The following is a 22,395-nucleotide window of genomic DNA, read 5'->3' on the forward strand; positions in this document are numbered from 1 at the left end:
CACAAACACCGGGAAATGTTCCCTTCAGTTTGTCAACTTTTACATTTACTGCTACCCTAGTAATCACTCCTTTCAATGGCTCCCTTTTCTTGAGAGCGAAACAATTCACAATACTTTACCCCATTTGTTTAACTCTGAGCGCCTTCTCCCTCTGACCAACAGAAACACAAACAATTATCACTAGACCACTTCTGGTTACCCTCACCGATTCCACTATACCCAACGCTTTTTTCACCCATCCTGAAAACACAAATGTGTCAGCCAAAAGGCAAGGGTCCACTTTTTCCAAAAACGTAATTCCTACTGTCACAGACTCATCTTTATCCTGACCCTCTGTGCAAGCCTCGGGCTCCGGGTACTTCACCACACCTACCACCTCTGATACTTCACCCTCATTCACTTCCATTTCTCCTCCTGTCTTAAGCTCACTTTGCTTACATTTCCTACAATTCTTCTTTAACAAACCTCCCCTTTCCCCGCCATTTTTTCCCGACTCAAGCTCACAATCTTCCTCCCTCTCTCTCTTAGACCTCCTCTGCCTCTCTTTTACCCTCAATTCCTCCTCCGTCATCTAAGTATACGTCTCCTTATGATAATACTGCACTTCTCCTGACATACATTGTTTCTTGCTTTCTCAAGGGACTCCATTTACGAGGCTCTCCCCCTTCACGCCCATCGGCCATCTTCTCCGTGCCGTCTACGCCTAAGTCAACTGCATACTTCGTAGTGAACAGCTAAAGATTGCTAGCGTTGTCCGTGTATTCTGTGCGTTTTCTCCCCGTCTAGCGACCAAAATGAAATCAAGAACCCTAGTTAAACTACCTGCCACCCTTTGTGAGAAACTTTGTGCTACGAAACGTCACATCTGACGTTAATTTAACAAAAGCTGGATCCCTTCTAGGCAAACCCCCCCCCCTGGATATTTTCATTTTCTTCACCCTCACAACTTCCTAATTTTCGCTGGGACGTAATTACGTCATGCCGTAACTGGGGAGCCGCACAACCGCATTGTTGTTGGCGAAAATAAATCAGGGGCTGCTAGCTACTGATCATTAGCAAGTCGCAAAAGGACATTAGTATTTGGTGTCTTTTCAGAAATATTTATGTTTAATAGAATCGAATTTGGAATTTAGACAGTCGTTGTTCAAATTTATAATTCAAAGCTGCTCGAGCGGTGCCCGTTGGATGAGAGGATTGTGTGTGGATTTACTGCTGCTGCTGCTCTGCAGGCCACATCGCCATTGCTTGCAAGCGTTGCTGTTTTCGAAAGCGGAATTACAGAAAATACAAAGGTAACGTTAGATGGCTATAGCCAAATTTGCTGTCCACGCACGTATGATTTTCATAACGACCTAAATGCATTTATACAAATGGATTCTACATTCTAGTAAAGACAATTATAACTTTAACGTTAACGAATTGATTCGGATTCTTGTTTAGTCGGACGCCATATTTCCTTCCTTGGTTTATTGTGAACGTTAGCTAGTTAGCTCTTGAGGCCGCTGGCGCTGTGCTTTTACGGTATCTTCTCCTGGCTCCCTATGAATATATTATATTTATGCCTGGCTCAACGTTCAACTAACGTTAATTTTAAAGCTAGGTAGGTAGGTTATGCGCCTAACTAACTGGCTACAGTAGTAAAAATTGGCTTTACGCTAACAGTTAGCCAGCTAGCCTAATATAGCTATCAAGCCAACTCTACCATAACGATAGCTAGCTAGGGAGTTGTGTTTAAGTAGCACAGCTTAGCATTGCCTGGACAGCTAATTAGTTAGATCTTTTTTTTGCTGACAGTTGACTAACGTTAGCCAGGCTAGCTAAGTGGTTGCTTAGCAATTCTGTTGTCAACTTAATAAGATGTTGCATGCGGAAGGGACTTCCCATTTGTTTCTCCCGTCTCTTCGGAGTTCGGAAACTGTGTTCAGTTAGTTGATGATAGCTACGTTTGTTGTCAGTGGAATGGCCAAAGAACAGTCGCCTGGTCCCATTTGGGGTCATATATCAGCTGCTGTGTTTGGCTTTCGTTGTGTAATTTGTACATGCCCAGAGTCTGCCAATCATTCCAATGACTGTGTCTCTTCGAAAAAGAGATGACAGCTCAGGCAAACGGTCAATTATTTAGCTACTCCTCTAGTTACCTTGTATTTTAAATGAATGGTATCTGTTCACTTATTATGCAACTAACAATTAGCAACACTAACACTTTACCTTCAAAATAATTCAGAATAGTTAAAAATATTTAGATTCTGAAAGGTATGCCTCTCCATACTTCAAGTAGCCTAGTTTGGGACTTTGGGTGAATATAAAAGTTAAGGCATATCCTAGTTTACTAGCAAGGTATAACATTGGCTTAAAGGTTGTTAATAATTAGATTTCATTTGAATATCTGTGAATGCCCCACTTTACTAACTAGCAGGCTTTGCTGAACAATTGGCATAAGTGCTATAATAATCTAAGCCTATCCATTAAAAAGAGGTTGTGGAGAAATTGCATTTATTACATACACCTACGTACATTTATTTCCTGTCTGCACACAATGATAAGGAAGTAAAAGTGATGACACATTGTATTCATCCATGCCATGATATTTGTCATGTCAATGAAAAGCCTTCTGTTGTGTACACTCGAAAGAATAATAGACAACTGAAACCAAGAAAGGGAAATTGTGACTAGTGATTTATTGCAATCTTGGTTGGTATTGGCCTATGTAAAATCTCAATGAAATGTTTTTTTTGTGCAGTTTTTTTAGGTCTTCATGATGAAGAAAAAAGTGCGGCATTATAATCGCATGTCCACGCCCCAGAGGCCCCCCTCTCCCATCAAACCTTCACCGAACAAGGAGACCCTGACATACGCCCAGGCCCAGCGCATGGTGGACCTAGAGATAGATGGCCGTGTGCACAGGATCAGCATCTATGACAAGCTGGACGTCATCGGCGACGATGACCCCACGGCCCAAGAGATCATGGAGTGCAACAGCAACAAGGAGAACAACGAGAAGCCCCAGCAAGTGCTGGTGCGCTCGGTGAGGCTAAAAAACAACCAGCAGAAGAAGAGTGCCGCCCTCACCACCACGCGCAGAGCTGCCCCGCAAGGGAGCGCCCTCCTGGAACCCAAGTTCCGCACAGTGGAGTACAACCTTCCCGCGGTGCCTCGAAGGCCCTCCATCTATTATAAGTATTCTGAGAAGACTGCCGAAGAGCTGGATGAGGAAGTGGAATACGACATGGATGAGGAGGACTACGCCTGGCTGGATCTGCTCAATGAGAAGAGGAAAAGTGAGGGCGTCAGCCAGGTGTCCCAGAACCTCTTTGAGTTCCTTATGGACCGCTTCGAGAAGGAGTCCTTCTTTGCCAGCCAGGGCCAGAGCGACCCGCAGACCCTCATCGATGAGGACGCTGTCTGCTGCATCTGCATGGATGGAGACGGCCAGGACAGCAACGTCATCCTCTTCTGTGACTCTTGCAACATCGCTGTGCACCAGGAGTGCTACGGTGTTCCCTACATCCCTGAGGGCCAGTGGCTGTGTCGCCACTGCCTCCAGTGTCCCTCACGGCCCGCTGAGTGTGTCTTCTGCCCCAACAAAGGCGGTGCCCTGAAGAAGACTGATGATGACCGCTGGGGCCACGTGGTGTGTGCCCTGTGGGTGCCAGAAGTGGGCTTCTCTGACACAGTCTTTATCGAGCCCATTGACGGTGTCAGCAATATTCCGCCCGCCCGCTGGAAACTCACCTGCTACCTCTGCAAGGAGAAGGGCACCGGGGCCTGCATCCAGTGTCACAAGGTTAACTGTTACACAGCCTTCCACGTCAGCTGTGCCCAAAAGGCCGGCCTCTACATGAAAATGGAGCCTGTCAAGGAAGTCACAGAGACCGGGTCACCCACTTTCTCTGTGAAGAAAACAGCCTTCTGCTGTGCTCATTCTCCTAAAGGGTGCACCCGGAGACCCCTTCCGATCTACGAGGAAGGACATGCTAAAAACGGTGTCTGTCACAAGAGGGGAGACAAAAGAGGGAGGACGAGGTTAAAAGGGTGGCAGAAGAAGAAGAGCAAAAGAGTAGTGGTGGTGCCTGAGCCCGAGGAAGAGGCTCCCACTGCGCCTGGGCCTAGTATAACCCCCAGCAGGTTGTCATATTATTTTTACTTCATTTGTCTGCCAATAACCAAATGTTTCTAAATAACAAACCTCCCAATGAGTGGGTGAAATTTACATTAAAAAGAATAATCCTGCATCTGACCAATGCTAACATACTTCCCCCCGTCAGTTTCGACACAATCCTCAATCAAGTGTCTGTCCAGAAAAAGAAGGTGTTTGTGGAGCGGGTCCTGAGCTACTGGATGCTGAAGAGACAGTCGAGGAACGGCGTGCCACTGATCAGGCGGCTACAGGCCAACCCTCAACCCCCCAAACCAGAGATGCTGGTCAGTCTAGTGGTCAGTGTAATTGTTTAGTAGCTTTCATGGTATGTGAATTCTTGGGATAGACAATTGTTATCTGCTTTAAACATGACATTTGTTGTTTTAAAACCTTTTTCCAGTGCTTGGAAATCAAAATAAAGCAGACTAATACTTTTTCTCAAAAGTAGGATTTTAGATGATAGAAATTGAGATATGTACCATTTATCCATTTCAATATGGACTAAAAAAAGAGAGGAAATGCAGGTGTAGAGCTTTCTAAGATTTGCCCATTATTCTTTTCAAAATTATTCTAGCGCTGTCAAAGTGGTTGTTGATCACAGCTAGACAACCATTTTCAGGTCTTGCCATAGATGTTCAAGCAGATTTAAGTCAAAACTGTAACTCGGCCACTCAGGAGCATTCACTGTCTTCTTGGTAAGCAACTTGTGTAGATTTGCCTTGTGTTTTAGGTTATTGTTCCGCTGAAAGGTAATTAATCTCCCAGTGTCAAGTGGAAAGCAGACAGAACCAGGTTTTCTTCTAGGATTTTTCCGGTGCTTAGCTCCATTCCGTAAATTTTTTTAACCTGAAAAACTCCCCAGTCCTTAACGATTACAAACATACCCATAACATGATGCAGCCACCACTATGCTTGAAAATATGGAGAGTGATACTCAGTAATGTGCCCCAAACACAACACAACACTTTGTATTCAGGACAAAAAGTGAATTGCTTTGCCACATTTTTTTGTAGTATTACTTTAGTGCCTTGTTGCAAACAGGACGCATGTTTTGGAATATTTTTTATTCTGTACAGGCTTCCTTCTTTTCACTCTCAATTAGGTTAGTATTGAGGAGTAACTACAATGTTGTTGATCCATCTTCAGTTTTATCCTATCACAGCCATTAAACTCTGTAACTGTTTTAACGTCACCATGGTAAAATCCCTGAGCAGTTTCCTTCCTCTCCAGCAACTGAGTTAGGAAGGACGCCTGTATCTTTGTAGTGACTGGGTGTATTGATACACCATCCACATTTTAATTTAACAACTTCAAAGGGATATTTAATGTGTGCTTTTTATAATTTTTACCCATCTACCAATAAGTGCCCTTCTTTGTGAGGCATTGGGAACCCCCCCCCCCCCCCCCCCCCCCGTCTGTGTGGTTGAATCTGTGTTTGAAATTCACTGCTTGACTAAAGGACCATACAGATAGTTGTATGTGTGGAGATGGGGCAGTCATTCAAAAATCATGTAAACACTATTATTGCACACAGCCCATGCAACTTATTATGTGACTTGTTAAGCACATTTTTACTCCTGAACTTATTTAGGCTTGCCATAACAAAGGGGTTGAATAGTTATTGACTCAATACATTTCAGCTTTTCATTTTTAATGAATTTGTTAAAATTTCAAAAAACATAATTCTACTTTGACATTATGGGGTATTGTGTGTAGGCCAGTGACACATCTCAATTTAATCAATTTTAAATTCAGGCTGTTAGACAACAAAATGTGCAAAAGTCGTGGTGTGTGAATACTTTCTGAAGGCACTGTAGCTCCTTGTCATTTTCTGCCCCCTTACCTGAGATTAAGGTCTTGTGAATGTTAATTAAAATGCCTTTTTGGACAATAACGTTACAGGACCGCAGGGTGGAGGATAATCGAGCGATGATGGAGCAGCTAAAGGAATGGCACCGCCTACGCCACGACCTAGAGCGAGCTCGCCTACTGCTCGAACTGATCAGGAAGAGGGAGAAGCTAAAGAGAGAGCAGGTACAGAGAATTGGTCTCGGGTTTTCAATCTGTTAACCCCAGTAGGGAAATAAGTGTTTATGTGACAGCGTATCAATGGCTAGTAGTTGTAAGCCCTCCTATCAATAAAATGAGGTAAACATTTATTTACTTTCAAAAGATAATCTGTGTTGTTAAATTAGCTTTAGAATTGGTTGTTGGATCCCCTTGTAAATGTTAGTATACTACAGCTTTGTGCTATGTCCTGTACCCATTCAGATGAAGCTCCAACAGTCTGTTCTAGAGGTACAGCTCACACCCTTCAACATTCTACTACGAGCCGTCCTGGACCAGCTTCAGGAGAAGGACCAGGCCAAAATCTTTGCCCAGCCTGTCAGCGTTAAAGAGGTATGGTCTCCCACACCCGCAATAGAATGTTGCTCTCACAAATTAAAAACAAATGGTACCCTCATAGAGATCCTATATTGTTCTATTTAATTATTTGGGTACCTTTCACTTAGCATCATGCTTTTTATCATCTCTCCGTCCTTCTCAGGTGCCTGATTACTTGGAACACATCAAGAACCCAATGGACTTCTCCACCATGAGGAAGCGCATCGAGGCCCACGGCTACAAGAGCCTGGAGGAGTTTGAGGCCGACTTCAACCAGATCATATTGAACTGCATGAAGTACAACGCCAAGGACACGTTCTTCCACAAGGCTGGACTGCGTCTACAAGACCAAGGCGAGGCCATCCTCAGGAAGACTCGTCGGTATGCAGAGCGAATCGGCTTTGACTTTGCCAGCGGGATGCACCTCCCTGAGCCGCCCAAGGTGGAGGCTCCTCCCCCTTTCTCCTGGGACGATGGTAAGAACATACTCTACCTATGTTTACTTCTCCATTTGTCTTGTACACAGCCAAAGTTATCTGCTGAACACAGCCATTGATTTATGTTACTGTTACTGTAGCATTGGGGAATGGGGAAATGTTCTGAGCTCAGCCAATCAAGTTGTTGTTTGTGTGTGTCTTGCAGTGGACCGGATACTAAACCCAGCTAACCGGCAGCACATGTCTTTGGAGGAGCAACTTAAAGAGCTGCTGGAGAAGCTGGACCTGAGCAGTGCCATGAAGTCCAGTCCATCTCGCAGCAAGCGGCTGAAGCTGCTCAAAAAGACCATCACAGATGTTCGCAGCGAGATATACCTAAAGACGCGGCGCCCCGCTGCCACTTCCTTTGAACAGACACCAGCAGAGACTGAGGAGAAACCCCTGCCCCCCACTGGACACAGCATACAGGAAGAGGGTACATATCAGGCTGTCTTAAAGCTATGAATTGGTTCAATAAAGCCTTCTCCACGTCTTACTTGATGAACTGTAAGGCTATTAGCTAATGATTGTCTGTTCCACATGTAAGAATGTTTTCATTTTCTACTGTGCTTCTGTTTTGATTGTATAGGATGCAAGTCTTTGCCCCCACCGAAACTAGAGCCATTGAACTCGTCGCCGCCACTTGTCAACTCAGACAGTCATTCAGAACCTCCCATGCTCAACCCCATCAAATCCAATGCGGACAAGAGCCAGAAGACCTCCAAGTGCAACAGTGTCAAGACCGCTACCTCTGTACCCCGGGAACCCATCAACGGGCACATCTGTAACCCGCTGTTCCCCGTCAGTGACCTCAGTGTCGTGGCCACTTCCATGCTCGCAGAGCCCTCTGGCACGGGCAACAGGCGGACCAATGTGCTCTTATGCAAGTCCAAGAGTGCCAGCCTGCAGAAGCCCCCAAGGACAGCCGAGCACTTGCCCGGCTCCACGCCGCTGGGAGCCAAAACCTTCCTCTCTGTGGTCATTCCTCGCCTTGAGACCCTCCTTCTACCCAGGAAGAGGACCCACAGCTCCAGTGGAGACTGTGACGAAGATGAAGAGGAATCGCCCATCAAGCGCCTTGACACAGGTAAAACGTAAATATACAAAGATCACTTTTTTCCCCCTCATTCATGTACAAAATTCATATTTTTGGTTTGCAAATGTCGTAGTAATGGATTATTTTGTCACCAGGACTAGCTAATGGCTTTGTCGTTGAGCCGGAGAGTGAGGCCAGCCCTAGTAGGCCGCTGGAGCCTCGCAGGCGCTGTGCCTCTGAGTCCAGCATCTCCTCTAGAGGCAGCGTGCTGTGTAGCACAAGGTATGCTTGTTAACACCTCAGCACAATGGCAATAATGCAGACTCTCTCTGCTGGCAGCACTCTTCTGTGTAGCACCAGGTACATGATTGGCAGTGGGCCTATATCACAGTGCCATGTTAATGTAATATCTAGCTCCTCTAGCAGCTCTCTGTGGTCTATAATCACTTACCAAGCAAAATGTTGCACTCTACTATTAGCGCATTTGCCATTTGCTCAATGTAGCCTACTCGGTTTTCCTTTGTTTTTACTGTAGCACGGTCAGAGTGGCAAAAAATGGGAAAGGGAGGCCATCCATGGCGCGTAGGAGCACAGTGGATGACAAAAACGCGCTCATCACCTGTATCGAAAATGGGGACTTTACCAAAGCCGCTAAGATTGCAGCAGGTGAGACACTGGTTCTTTCAGTAAATTAATGCTAAGAAGGGACTTACATTATGAATGATGAATGTATACATTTTTGTAGTATCTGTCTAACATTTCTATCTGGAATAGCTGGCAACGTCCTCTTGTCATTGCCTGCTACCCAAAGGCTTGTTCATAGCTTTGGAATTCTACCACTTTCAATAACTCATCGGCCAGTAGACATCACGGAATTGTGCTGTTCTCACATTTTCTTCCCATGAACCACAAGTCTCAGCTTAGAAAAATAGAGGGTAGCCTGAAATCCTGACCTGCTTGTGGCAAGGAGTGGAAGGTTAGCACAAATTGACTGGTACCCAGGCTAAGTAGAGGGGCTGTTTTGTCCCGAATTGTGTCTTATTGATATTCATAGAATGAGTGTTAAGCAAGTTCTGAGATTGATTACAGATATACACTGAGTGTACAAAACATTAGGAACATCTTCCTAATATTGAGATACCCCCTTTTGCCCTCAGAACAGCCTCAATTCGTTGGGGCATGGACTCTACAAGGTGTCGGAAGCTTTCCACAGGGATGCTGGCCCATGTTGACTCCAATGCTTCCCACAGTTCTCAAGTTGGCTGGATGTCCTTTGGGTGGTGGACCATTCTTGATACACACGGGAAACTGTTGAGCGTGAAAAACCCAGCAGCGTTGCTGTTTTTGACACTCAAACCGGTGCGCCTAGCACCTACTACCATACCCCGTTCAAAGGCACTTAAATATTTTGTCTTGCCCATTCACCCTCTGAATGGCACATACACAATCCATGTCTTAATTGTCTCTAAGCTTAAAAATCCTTCTTTAACCTGTCACCTCCCCTTCATCTACACTGATTGAAGTGGATTTAACAAGTAACATCAATAAGGGATCATAGCTTTCACCTGGTCAGTCTGTCATGGAAAGAGCAGGTGTTCCTATTGTGTTGTACACTCAGTATATATAGTCTTGTGAGTGTGCATAGAGTCAATGCAAGATGGGGTCAGTGCAGATAGTCCGGGTAACCAGTGTATTTTCATTTAGACAAGAATATATGTGTGGCAGCATGTGTGTGTTCCTTGGTAAGAATGTGTCTGAGCACAGTGTGACAAGTGACATGAGCTTGTTTGACAAAGGACAACAGAGGCTCCCAGCACTCTGCGTTCCAACACTGAGGCCATAGTTATTTTTTTAACAACCCTTATTCTGGCACCATCTTGTCCCAGTGGCCTGAGCTGACATGCACCAATGGTCTCCCTGTCACCCACTCAAGACTAAGAAATCCCACTTCCTATACATAATTCAGCAGTTTTCGGTCATCTTCTCCTCTCTGTCGCAAACAAAGTAATGGTTACCCTCTACACCCACCTCACATTGTTTCATAATTGATACGACTAAAACTTTATTTCAGTGTTTTGATGCCCTGTAATATTTCCCTGCGTGTGAACGTATTGTATGTTCATGTTGTGTGTCTCCTGTCAGTGTGTGAGCATGGCTTTTAGAGTAGTGTCGTGTCTGTTTGCAGTGAACCCGCCATAACTTGCTTGTCGTTATTCCTGCTTCCGTAGAAGTTGGCAACGGAAATATTTGGATGCCTGCTAGTGCTGCGACATATGTACTGGAACCCCTTAAACTAGTTTGGGCAAAATGTAGTGGATATCCCTCCTACCCCGCCTTGGTGAGTTTGAGTGAGCGCATGTCCCAGACTGGCCAATGCCCATCTATACATGTCTCATTTCCATCCATTCCTCTCATCGTAAGTGGTGTCAGCTTGTGTTTGTGCACGCCCTGCAGCTAGCTGCTCAGCTTCAATGTGTAGTGGGTGGTATGAGTGTGTTAGGAGCCACACAGATTGCTTACAGCTTTCTGGGTGACTCGGGTAGCATGGCATCTGTGTGTCTGTTCAGTGTGTGATTGTGTTAATGGCAGTTCCTGTCCACCAGTTTGAACCTTTGCTGCACCACAACCAGGATTCCCTGCATCCTCTTGTTTTCAGGCCATTACAACCAATCACTTCTCTCGCCCCCCTCCCCCATGCAGATCATAGACCCCAAGATGCCGAGGGCGGGGTGTCACCACAACGGGGTCTCTCTCCCCCTGCCCCCTCCGGACGTCCTCAGGGTCGGCGAGCAGATGCAGTACAGGTCCGAAGAGAAACTCTTCCTCGTCCACTTCTTCGACAACAAGCGCAGCTGGTGAGATGACGCTCCCCTTCTATAGTTTGCCACTTATAATAATCTTAAAACATGACAGTTTATTTTTATGCAAACAGAGTAAGTGCTTAGGTTATCTTGAGTTGCAATGACAGTCAGAGGTAATATGATGTAGCATAATTCTAGCATCATCCTAATGATACGTCACTGTCTTTGACAGGCAATGGCTTCCTAGATCCAAGATGGTTCCCTTTGGTATCAATAAGACTGTGGACAAGATCAAACTGATGGAGGGCTGCTCCTCTGGCATCCGTAAAGATGTGCAGACCGCCTTCCATCGCGCTGTGAGCCACCTGAGCCAGGTCAAGGACAAGCCTAGCAGCGAGCCCCCCGTGTAGCTCAGTTGGTAGAGCATGGCGTTTGCAACGCCAGGGTTGTGGGTTCGATTCCCACGGGGGGCCAGTATGAAAAATGTATGCACTCACTAACTGTAAGTCGCTCTGGATAAGAGCGTCTGCTAAATGACTAAAATGTAATGTGGACTGAACCTGCTCATGCACCCCCCCTCACCTCTAGGGGGAGCCTTTCCTCAACTCTCCTTAGTTTACTTGATATTCCACAGCAGTCCCAGTATTCCTCTCACACACACCCTCATCGTGTTTACTGTCTCCTGTGTACTGGGGGAGAATCTAAAGCCCTCAAGTAGCCCTACAGTCTCTTGGTGCAGGTTTCCATTCCACCTCATGTCTTGATTATATCAACTGAGCTGCTCATGGGTAAATGGTATGTGTATGACACCGCAACACGCATGCTCCCTTTTAATCTATTCCATTCTAAATACTGTAGCTGGCAACATGTAATATCCACATAAATCAATGAGCTATGCAACTGAACTCAAGCGATTGGGTTGGCGGGTGCAAAAACCTTAATACGGAGTCCGAGAACTGACTCATAAAAATCACTGGTCTAACCTGATGAATGTGCCAGAGTTGAATCTCTGTCCTGTAATATGCTGCAAGACTGCTGCAACTTTCACTGCTGAAACTTTCACTTCCATCATGATTCTCACCCTCACTCCCATTTCCTCTCTGCAGCTGCCCTGTATTTAACCCTGTAAATACCTGTACAAGGCCTGACACTAATTTATTCTGTTGTTTTCAGTTATTATTGGTACTGTGTGTTCACTTTCTTGCTATTTATGCTGTAGGGGTGATTCATGTCAGTACTATGGTGCTTATTAAATATTTGCTGGTGCTACAACCTGTGCAAGTCTTGGCTACAACTGAGACTCAACCAGGGCAAAATATATATACTGTATCTATTGAATGTTTGTTTTTGTTTTTCATTTCAGCTGCTTTTTTTTAATGGTTTCTTAAGTTATTGAAGTTTATGGACAAGCTTCTCTTGGCATTATTGTGGTTTTTGAATACAATAATGTTTTTATGGGACTTAGTGTGTTTTGTTTGTACATATTTATATAAATCTATATAATTGTATACATAAGATGCTTTCAATGTTTAAAAATCAGAAAGTGCATCATTCACACAAAACCAAAAATTTGCTGCCCAGATTTTCCATTCATTTTCTTTCTTTTTTTTTTTCTTTTTTTTTTAGTTTTTGCAGTGTGTGTGAGAGAGTGAGATCGGTGAATAACCTGTAAAACGTTGTCTTCGTACACAATGGTTTTGACTGTGTAACAGGGACCTATACCATGACCATAGGTGAATGTGCCTGTACTAATTTATTGTAAAGGAGAAATGTATATGCATTACTTTATATAGAAATAATTGTAAGAGATACTATTGGCTCACTAGGAGCCAACTGTAGAGGCCCTTTTTGCATATTATTGTTTGTTTTAATCAGAGGCATTAATCTTAAAGGTGGGGTGATAGAATCCATTACATTTTATTCAGTTAGGAGGATCTGGGGTAGCAGTCGGTAGATTTGTTTTTTCAAAATCAATTTTTGTATGGTTGTTCTGTAAATAGACTTGGTACTAGTCTTATTCTCTGGGAAAACCACATTATAGCCAATGGGAGTGGATGCTGGCGAAGTCCAGTATGTTTTATATAAAAACACTGAAAATAAAATAAAAATGGTATTGAATCACTGATTTTCTGTGTGGTATGGATTTTTGTGTTCGATATGAAATGAAGACAATTACATAGACTACCACAAGAAGGAGCTATTCCGCCATTGTATAGAGTCCTGCCGGAGAGAATTTAATTTAAATTATGTTAAACGAAGGCCCAGGGCATCATGTAACAGGTCAAATCACAAGTCCACCTTCATCTAATACATGATGGTATAACCATGATCTAAATTAGAAGTTGCTGTCCAATGCTATCATCAAGTAGCCTAAATACCCTTAAAAAAATATAATGCCTTAAATCTCTTATTATAAAAAAACTTTGACATTGATCTTCCATTATGTTTCTTTTGTTAAAATGACTGAACCTAGCAAAAAATTATGGTTTTCTTCAGAATTGTATGCCAGGCATCACATAGTCCATGCAGTGAGCTTCTCACCACCCACATCTCCCCTCAATCAGATGCTAATTGTTTGGGGAGGAAGGCAGCAGCATGAGCCAGAGAAAGTCAACCAAACATGAAGATCAATCTCCCAGCATCAACCTCATCAGAGAACGTTTGACTGAGCCGCATGTTCTAATCTGCTAGCTCAGTGGCAGCCCCTCTCTCGTGTGTGTGTGTGTGTGGGGGGCTATAAAATGATCTGAAACCCCAGCATGTGAGTCTGTGACAACTTGGTCTTTGAGAATGCATTATTTCTGCATGCCACCTCTTAGTCAACATACTTGGGGAAGGAAGACGACACCTGCAGAGGGAGAGTATGATAGGCCTGCAATGTCAGGCTGCAAAAGCTGTAACAGGATTCAATTCAGTGGCAGTGCAGGTCATAGGTGGGACATTCTAGCCTAATAAACATCTCCACAAGTCTTGGTCAAAGATGTCAAACAGTTTTTCAGAGACCCATCACTTTTTTTTTCTCAAAGACACTGCAAATGTAACCTTAAATACTGTAGATATGTGAAGGTTGGATATTAGTGAAGAGGCTAGAAGGTGTTGGTACAGTGGAGGGAGTCATGGCAACAGGAATCCAAGTGTATTTATAAAAGAAGACTAGAAGTAATATCTGAGACACTCAAATTTGTATGAAATGTTTGGTATGATTACATAAGACAGAAGGTTACTTAAGGCAAAAACGAAAGGAGGGTGGATGGGCGGACATATGAGAATGTCTAGCAACCCAAAGGTTGCGCGTTCAAACCTCATCACAAGCAACTTTAGCATTTTAGCTAATTTGCAACTACTTACTACTGTTTAGCTACTTTGCAACTACTTAGCATATTAGCTAACAATTCCCGTAACCTTAACCCTTTAACCTAACTCCTAACCCTAACCTTAACCCCTAACCCCTAGCCTAGCCACCTTGCTAATGTTAGCCACAACAAATTGGAATTCGTAACATATCAAATGTATTGCAAATTTGTAACATTTTGTATGAATTGCAATTCGTAACCTCATACAAATTGTAATTCGTAACATATCATATGAAATGGATGATGGACATCCTCAAATTAATACATATCATACGAAACTTAACATATCAGACTAAATAGACTCCAGCCACCCAAGTCATAGACTGTTACATTTACATTACATTTTAGTCATTTAGCAGACGCTCTTATCCAGAGCGACTTACAGGAGCAATTAGGGTTAAGTGCCTTGCTTAAGGGCACATCGACAGATTTTTCACCTAGTCAGCTCGGGGATTAAAGCCAGCGACCTTTTGGTTACTGGCACAACGCTCTTACCCACTAAGCTACCTGCCGCCCTGTTCTCTCTGCTACCACATGGCAAGCAGCATCGATGCACCAATTATCGAACCAACAGGACCCTGAACAGCTTCTACCCCCAAGCCATAAGACTGCTAAATAGTTAGTTAAATAGTTCACCAATAGCTACCCGGACTATCTGCATTGACCCTTTTTGAACTCTTTTGGCTCATCACATACGCTGCTGTTACTTTTATTATTTATTCTGTTGCCTAGTCGCTTTATCCCTACCTTTAGGTACCGACAGTATCTACCTCAATTACCTCGTGCCCCTGCACATCGACTCGGTACTGGTACCCCGTGTATATAGCCAAGTTATCGTTACTCATTTTGTATTTATTCCTTGCGTTATTATTTTTCTATTATTTCTATTTTTTTCTCTCTGCATTGTTGGGAAGGGCCCGTAAGTAAGCATTTCACTGTTAGTCTACACCTATTGTTTACGAAGCATGTGACAAATAACATTTGATTTGATTTTAATGGAATGAGAAATATTTACTTTTACTATGTTACGTCTACCCCTGAGTCCAGGTTGTATTGTAATAAGGCTCCAAAGAGAGAAAAGCAAAAATACCACACACAAAAAAATTACAAATATTAGGTTGATTCACCAAAAGCTAAGCTAAATTGAGAGCTATAATAATAATTTGGGGGGTGCTGATATTTGTCCTTATACACACAAGTGTGTGATGGAAATGTGTTTCTTGCATATCCCAACTACCCCTGAGGCACCTGCAAGGAGTGGGGTCACAGCCAGGGTCACCATTGTACAGCACCCCTGGAGCAATTAGGGTTAAGTGCCTTGCTCAAGGGCACAGCAGCAGATTTTTCACCTTGTCTGCTCCGGTATTCAAACTGGCGACCTTTCGGTTACCGGCCCAACGTTCTAACATTGAGGCTTCCTGCTGACACTCTGATTTAAATCATGACAACTAACCCTGCAAAACTCATGCAGAATAAAAGTCCAGAAAGGTTACCTGATATTGAGAAGTTAACACTGACCTGTGGGTAGGCGCAGCCATACTACCCCAATCTGATTCTGAATCTGAGAGTTCCATAAACTTGCCAGATAGCCCTGCCCATACCTTGAAGATAACAAGGCAGGTAATAAACCACATAACTACATATTTTAAAAATGAACATTTCCATAGCATAGAATGCATTTTTAATTGTACAGTTTAAATATACATTTTATATTAATTATTCAATATATAAATGCTGAGCACATTACTTTTATCACTGGCTAAACAACAACAGGCCTATAGAGCTCGCCAGCTTGTAGTCCTAAAACCCAGAAATGAGTTACCTCTTTTTCACTCAGCCATCCCTATGGGGAAAATGAATGGGGAAAGAATTGGTTAACGCAGGCTTAGGAGATCTTATACGTTTTGTTCTATGAAATAATGTCAGTCAGTTAACATGACCTTTATGAATTATGAAGCCTTTATGTGCTTTTTAAAATTACATAAATGCTTCAAAACTCACAAAAAGTGACATTAGCTGATGAAGATTATCTCATAGAACAAAACGTATAAGATCTCCTAAGCCTGTGATTACCACAGACTTTATATTCTGTGTTTACCCCCGGCATTCATCTCCCCATAGTCTTTGTGCAACGAACCATGGCGGAGTTACTGCTTACAAAAAGACGCCATTACTATTTCTCTCTATACCACCCCTCTCCAAATAGAGTAGCGCCGCCGAAGTGAACAGACGCTCAATCAGGCGCGGGCATTCTCACAAACGCAGTAACGCACCAGTAGGCTACGCGCTGCTCGCTAGTCCACCACACTGTCCTGGAGAACTCATAAACACAAAGACAAGATGCAAGTTAATTAATGGTAATGCTCGACAATATAAACAAAAGTATTTTGAAAAGTAATTCATATTTAGAGTTGATCAGGTGTCATATTTCATAACTGATGTTTTAAACACCAAACAAACGAAACAATACAGCATGGCCCTAACCGACCTTTACCCCGGCTACCACTCAATGAGTCAATGGAATGTAATGTCTAGGCCACAGGCAGCTGCTGAGGGGAGGACGGCTCATAATAATGGCCGGAACGGCACAAATATAATGGCATCAAACACCTGGAAACCATGTGTGTGATGTATTTGATACCATTCCACTGATTCCGCTCTAGTCATTAACACAAGCCCGTTCTCCCCAATTAAGGTGCCACCAACCTCCTGTGGTCTAGGCCTAGAGTCAGTGGAGGACCGCTATGTGCTTCTCTTCAGGTAGGTATAGCTGGCAGGTAACTAGAGTTGCTATGAGAAGCAATTTGGGCTGATTAGTGACTCCTATTTTACCGATTCATTATAGCCTCAAGCCAAGGTCAGAGACACAGTTGTTTGGGCAGGGACATGATTCTGTTCCAGCTGACTGCCTTGAGGTATGTGGAAGGACAACATTTCAGGTCAGAAGTGATGCTGAAACCCACCGCTTACAACTGAGGATGTCCTAAAATGGATTCTGACTGTACCCCATTGTTGAATTGGTTAGTCTCTGTCAACAGCCTTTCAAAAACTATTGGCAGGGATTGAACATGCAGTTTCCCTGAATGGCAGCTTAGGGGCAGTGTTACCCAAGGAAATGTAGCCAAGTGCATAGGCCAATGGTGGGAGCCACAGAGAAATAAAGTTACAATCAAATAAAATAAAATGTTATTTGTCACATGCGCCGAATACAACAGGTGTAGACCATACCATGAAATGCTTACTTACAAGCCCTTGACCAACAATGCAGAATTTTTGAAAAAAGTAAGTAAGAAAATATATAAAAAATAAAAAATAAAGTCGGATAAAAATTAACACAATAAAATAACACCAACGAGGCTATATACAGGGGGTACCTGTACCGAGTCAATGTGAGGTGGTACAGGTTAGTCGAGGTAATTGAGGTGATATGTACAGTACCAGTCAAAAGTTTGGACACACCTGCTCATTCAAGGGTTTTTCTTTATTTCTACTATTTTCTACATTGTAGAATAATGGTGAAGACATCAAAACTATAAAATAATACATAGTAACCAAGAAGTAACCAAGAAAGTGTTAAACAAATCAAAATATATTTTATATTTGAGATTCTTCAAATAGCCACCCTTTGCCTTGATGACAGCTTTGCACACTCATGGCATTCTCTCAACCAGCTTCACCTGGAATGCTTTTCCAACAGTCTTGAAGGAGTTCCCACATATGCGGAGCACGTGTTGGCTGCTTTTCCTTCACTCTGCCGTCTCAATTGGGTTGAGGTCGGGGGATTGTGGAGGCCAGGTCATCTGATGCAGCACTCCATCGCTCTCCTTCTTGGTCAAATAGCCCTACACAGCCTGGAGGTGTGTTGGGTCATTGTCCTGTTCAAAAACAAATGATAGTCCCACTAAGCCCAAACCAGATGGGATGGCGTATCACTGCAGAATGCTTTGGTAGTCATGCTGGTTAAGTGTGCCTTGAATTCTAAATATATCACAGACAGTGTCACCAGCAAAGCACCCCCACACCATAACCATCAATCAATCAATCAATCAATCAATCAAATTGTATTTATAAAGCCCTTTTTACATCAGCAGATGTCACGAAGTGCTATACAGAAACCCAGCCTAAAACCCCAAACAGCAAGCAATGCAGATATAGAAGCACGGTGGCTAGGAAAAACTCCCTACAAAGGCAGAAACCTAGGAAGAAACCTAGAGAGGAAACAGGCTCTGAGGGGTGGCCAGTCCCCTTCTGGCTGTGCCGGGTGGAGATTATAACAGTATATGGCCATTAAGGCCAGATTTTTCTGCAAGATGTTCAAACGTTCATAGATGACCAGCAGGGTCAAATAATAATCACAGTGGTTGTAGAGGTTGCAACAGGTCAGTACATCAGGAGTAAATGTCACTTGGAATTTCATAGCCGGGCATTTAGAGGTTGAAATAGCAGGTGCGGTAAACAGCAGGTCTGGGACAAGGTAGCACGTCCGGTAAACAGGTCAAGGTTCCATAGCCGCAGGCAGGAGAGTGGAAACTGGAGCAGCAGCACGACCAGGTGGACTGGGGACGGCAAGGAGTCATCAGGCCAGGTAGTCCTGAGGCATGGTCCTAGATGGGAGGGAGAGAGACATCTCCTCCTCCATGCTTTACGTTGGGAAATACACATGCGGAGATCATCCGTTCATCCACACCGCGTCTCACAAAGACACGGCGGTTTGAACCAAAAATCTCAAATTTGGACTCCAGACCAAAGGACAAATTTCCACCGGTCTTATGTCCATTGCTCGTGTTTCTTGGCCCAAGCAGGTCTCTTCTTATTATTGGTGTCCTTTAGTAGTGGTTTCTTTGCAGCAATTCGACCATGAATGCCTGATTCACACAGTCCCCTCTGAACAGTTGATGTTGAGATGTGTCTGTTACTTGAACTCTGTGAAGCATTTATTTGGGCTGCAGTTTCTGAGGCTGGTAACTCTAATGAACTTATCCTCTGCAGCAGAGGTAACTCTGGGTCTTCATTTCCTGTGGCGGTCCTCATGAGAGCCAGTTTCATCATAGCGCTTGATGGTTTTTGCGACTGCACAAATTTTCCGGATCGACTGACCTTAAAGTAATGATAGACTTTAGTTTCTCTTTGCTTATTTGAGCTGTTCTTGACATAATATGGACTTGGCCTTTTACCAAATAGGGCTATCTTCTCTATACCCCCAATACCTTGTCACAACACAACAGTTTGGCTCAAACGCATTAAGAAGGAAATAAATTCCACAAATTAACTTTTAACAAGGCACACCTGTTAATTGAAATGCATTCCAGGTGACTACCTCATGAAGCTGGTTGAGAGAATGCCAAGAGTGTGCAAAGCTGTCATCAAGACAAAGGGTGGCTATTTGAAGAATCTCAAACATAAAATATATTTTGATTTGTTTAACACTTTTTTGGTTACAACATTCCATATGTGTAATTTCATAGTTTTGATGTCTTCACTATTATACTACAATTTAATAAATAGTAAAAATAAAGAAAAACCCTTAAATTAGTAGGTGTGTCCTGATAATGTATATTTATTAGTTCCAAATAGGACAATCAACAATTACAGAAATAAAATGTTCTTGTATTTCCAAAGACAAACATAAGAACAACCAAACATTAACAACAACTACAAAAAAGTCCTGACATTTCCAATAATACAAATAAATAAGAATTACAATATGCATTTGCAGATAATGCAGATTACGCTTCAACTGTAGCCAATATTCACATACAAAAAATTTGAATATACAGATTTACAGTTCCAATATCACCGGTTTGCAACATTCAAAAAACAGATCCCAAATATCATGAAACTCTGGGGCTTTCTTTCTCACTATATAAGTAAATTTTTCAAGAGCCAGGCTTGACGTTAATTATTTTAACCAATGACCAAGTGAGGGGGAACTGACATACTTCCAGTGGAGAGCAATTGAATGTCTAGCTTGTAATAGACAGAGGTGACTCATTTTCTTTTCTCTCCTATGTAAAGAGATATTCTCTGGGTAAAGATTTAGGATGCAAAGTTTAGGGATTAGTGGTTTTGGGGTTGAGGTAATCTCAGAGATATAGCGCAGTACTGAGCTCCAAAATGTTTGCATCTCAGCATACTTCCACAGGCAATGATACAAGGTGCCTAGATGCGTGTTACATTTAACACACAGTTCTGTGATATTAGGGTAAAATTTGTGAAGCTTAACAGGGGTGATATATGTTCTCATTATCCAATTGTATTGCAACAATTTCAGGCTGGTGTTTATTGTCTGTATCTGAGCATTTCATACCCCAGTCCTCGGCAGAAATATCTTCCTGCATATCTTGTATCCCCTGAAGTCTCTTACTATCAGAGTTTTCTTTAAGAGTAGCTACTATTTTCCCATATAGTGACGTAATTTGACCTCTCCCATAACACATTAACAGAGAGTGTTTCTAAAGTGGTAAAATGAGGTTGTAGGGCAGATTGTTTTAGACTGGAAAAAAGAAAGCTTCTCAATTGTAAGTATTTGAAAAAATGCTTTTGTGGTAAGCTAAAATGTCCCTTTAGTTCTTCAAACGACATGAGCCCTTTTTCATTGTAAGTCTATTACTCTAACAATACCTTTTCTTGCCCATTCTTTAAACCCTAAGTCATTTTTACCAGGTGTGAAATTGCCCCAATTTGGTGTAAAACTGGATAATACAGGGGATTTGCCCAGATATTGCTGTACTTTGTGCCATATAGTTAGGGTGTTTTTAACAAAGGGATTAATAGTATTCTTCTTTAGTTTCTTAAAGGGAGTACAGATATCCACCCAAAGTTAAGCCTTTTGTGGACAACATTTCAGTCTACAGCCAAGTTAAGTATGGTTTCTTGGAGAACCAAAACATTGAAGCCCTCAGTTGTGCAGTAATTCCACTGTAGGTTTGGAAGTTGCAATCCCTCTTTGTCATAGGGCAAATAAAGAAGAGAAAGTCTAAGCCTTTGTTTTCTGTTGCTCCAGTTCAAATTTGAGAGTATCTTTCTGATCTTTGGGGAAAATAAAAGGTGGTGGAGCCAGATGAATTGATTGAAATAGATAAAGACATTTAGGCGGAATATTAATCTTAATGATATTTATTCTACCAATAATAGATATATGCAAAAATGTCAATTTGTTGATGGATTCTGTTACACTCGTTACCATGGGTTCATCATTTGTTAAACTCAAGGAGATCATTTCTGGTGTGATTTTAATACCAAGACATGTGAAACCTTGTTCTGTATTCACACATGGATGCTGTACAACTGGATTCAGTCTCTCTTGCTTGTTGAGGATATTTGGTTTTATTCACTTTAAACCCAGAAAACTGACCAAAGTTATTAATTAAATTGGAGAGGGAAGAGATAGAATTCTTTAGATCTGTTAGGAATATGAGGGTATCATCGGCAAACAGGGCCACTCGATGTTCAAAATCTGATGTTTTAATTCCACTAATTGACACGTTGTCAAAGGCATCAGTGAATTGCGGTGGGCGAAGTCAAATGCAGGACACAGAGCTTATCCGAAACGTACTTTACTTGAAAGTAAACTGAGCATATACAATCTCCACACAGGGAGGAAAAAACCTGCACACTAACGACAGGCGATCACGAAAACAATCACACACAACACAGGGTTAAATAGGGAAGACAATACAACATACAGTGGGGGAAAAAAGTATTTAGTCAGCCACCAATTGTGCAAGTTCTCCCACTTAAAAAGATGAGAGAGGCCTGTAATTTTCATCATAGGTACACGTCAACTATGACAGACAAAAGGAGAAAAAAAAATCCAGAAAATCACATTGTAGGATTTTTAATGAATTTATTTGCAAATTATGGTGGAAAATAAGTATTTGGTCAATAACAAAAGTTTCTCAATACTTTGTTATATACCCTTTGTTGGCAATGACACAGGTCAAACTTTTTCTGTATGTCTTCACAAGGTTTTCACACACTGTTGCTGGTATTTTGGCCCATTCCTCCATGCAGATCTCCTCTAGAGCAGTGATGTTTTGGGGCTGTCGCTGGGCAACACAGACTTTCAACTCCCTCCAAAGATTTTCTATGGGGTTGAGATCTGGAGACTGGCTAGGCCACTCCAGGACCTTGAAATGCTTCTTACGAAGCCACTCCTTCATTGCCCGGGCGGTGTGTTTGGGATCATTGTCATGCTGAAAGACCC

General features: G+C 42.7%; 1 protein-coding gene across 1 annotated transcript; it reads left to right on the forward strand.

Annotated features, from left to right (window-relative positions):
* The first annotated feature begins 1,036 nt into the window (after positions 1-1,036).
* Positions 1,037-12,961, forward strand: LOC311134701 (bromodomain-containing protein 1-like). The gene is made up of 12 exons (XM_084168467.1): positions 1,037-1,292; positions 2,741-4,125; positions 4,266-4,422; positions 6,041-6,172; positions 6,410-6,538; positions 6,687-6,999; positions 7,166-7,435; positions 7,589-8,086; positions 8,191-8,317; positions 8,571-8,701; positions 10,736-10,890; positions 11,069-12,961. Exons 2-12 carry the CDS (start codon positions 2,756-2,758, stop codon positions 11,081-11,083), a joined length of 3,297 nt encoding a protein of 1,098 aa, XP_084024593.1. The 5' UTR covers positions 1,037-1,292; positions 2,741-2,755; the 3' UTR covers positions 11,084-12,961.
* The last annotated feature ends 9,434 nt before the right edge of the window (positions 12,962-22,395 follow it).

Source organism: Coregonus lavaretus (assembly GCF_964263955.1).
Source record: "Coregonus lavaretus genome assembly, chromosome: 9".
Lineage (NCBI taxonomy): Eukaryota > Metazoa > Chordata > Actinopteri > Salmoniformes > Salmonidae > Coregonus > Coregonus lavaretus.

Bases quoted from the DNA above. Each gene is read 5' to 3' on its own strand.
- LOC311134701 (XM_084168467.1), top strand. From the start codon at position 2,756: ATGATGAAGAAAAAAGTGCGGCATTATAATCGCATGTCCACGCCCCAG. The intron at 8,087-8,190 runs GTAAAACGTAAA...TTTTGTCACCAG, and splicing joins CATCAAGCGCCTTGACACAG to GACTAGCTAATGGCTTTGTC. The intron at 8,318-8,570 runs GTATGCTTGTTA...TTTTTACTGTAG, and splicing joins AGCGTGCTGTGTAGCACAAG to CACGGTCAGAGTGGCAAAAA.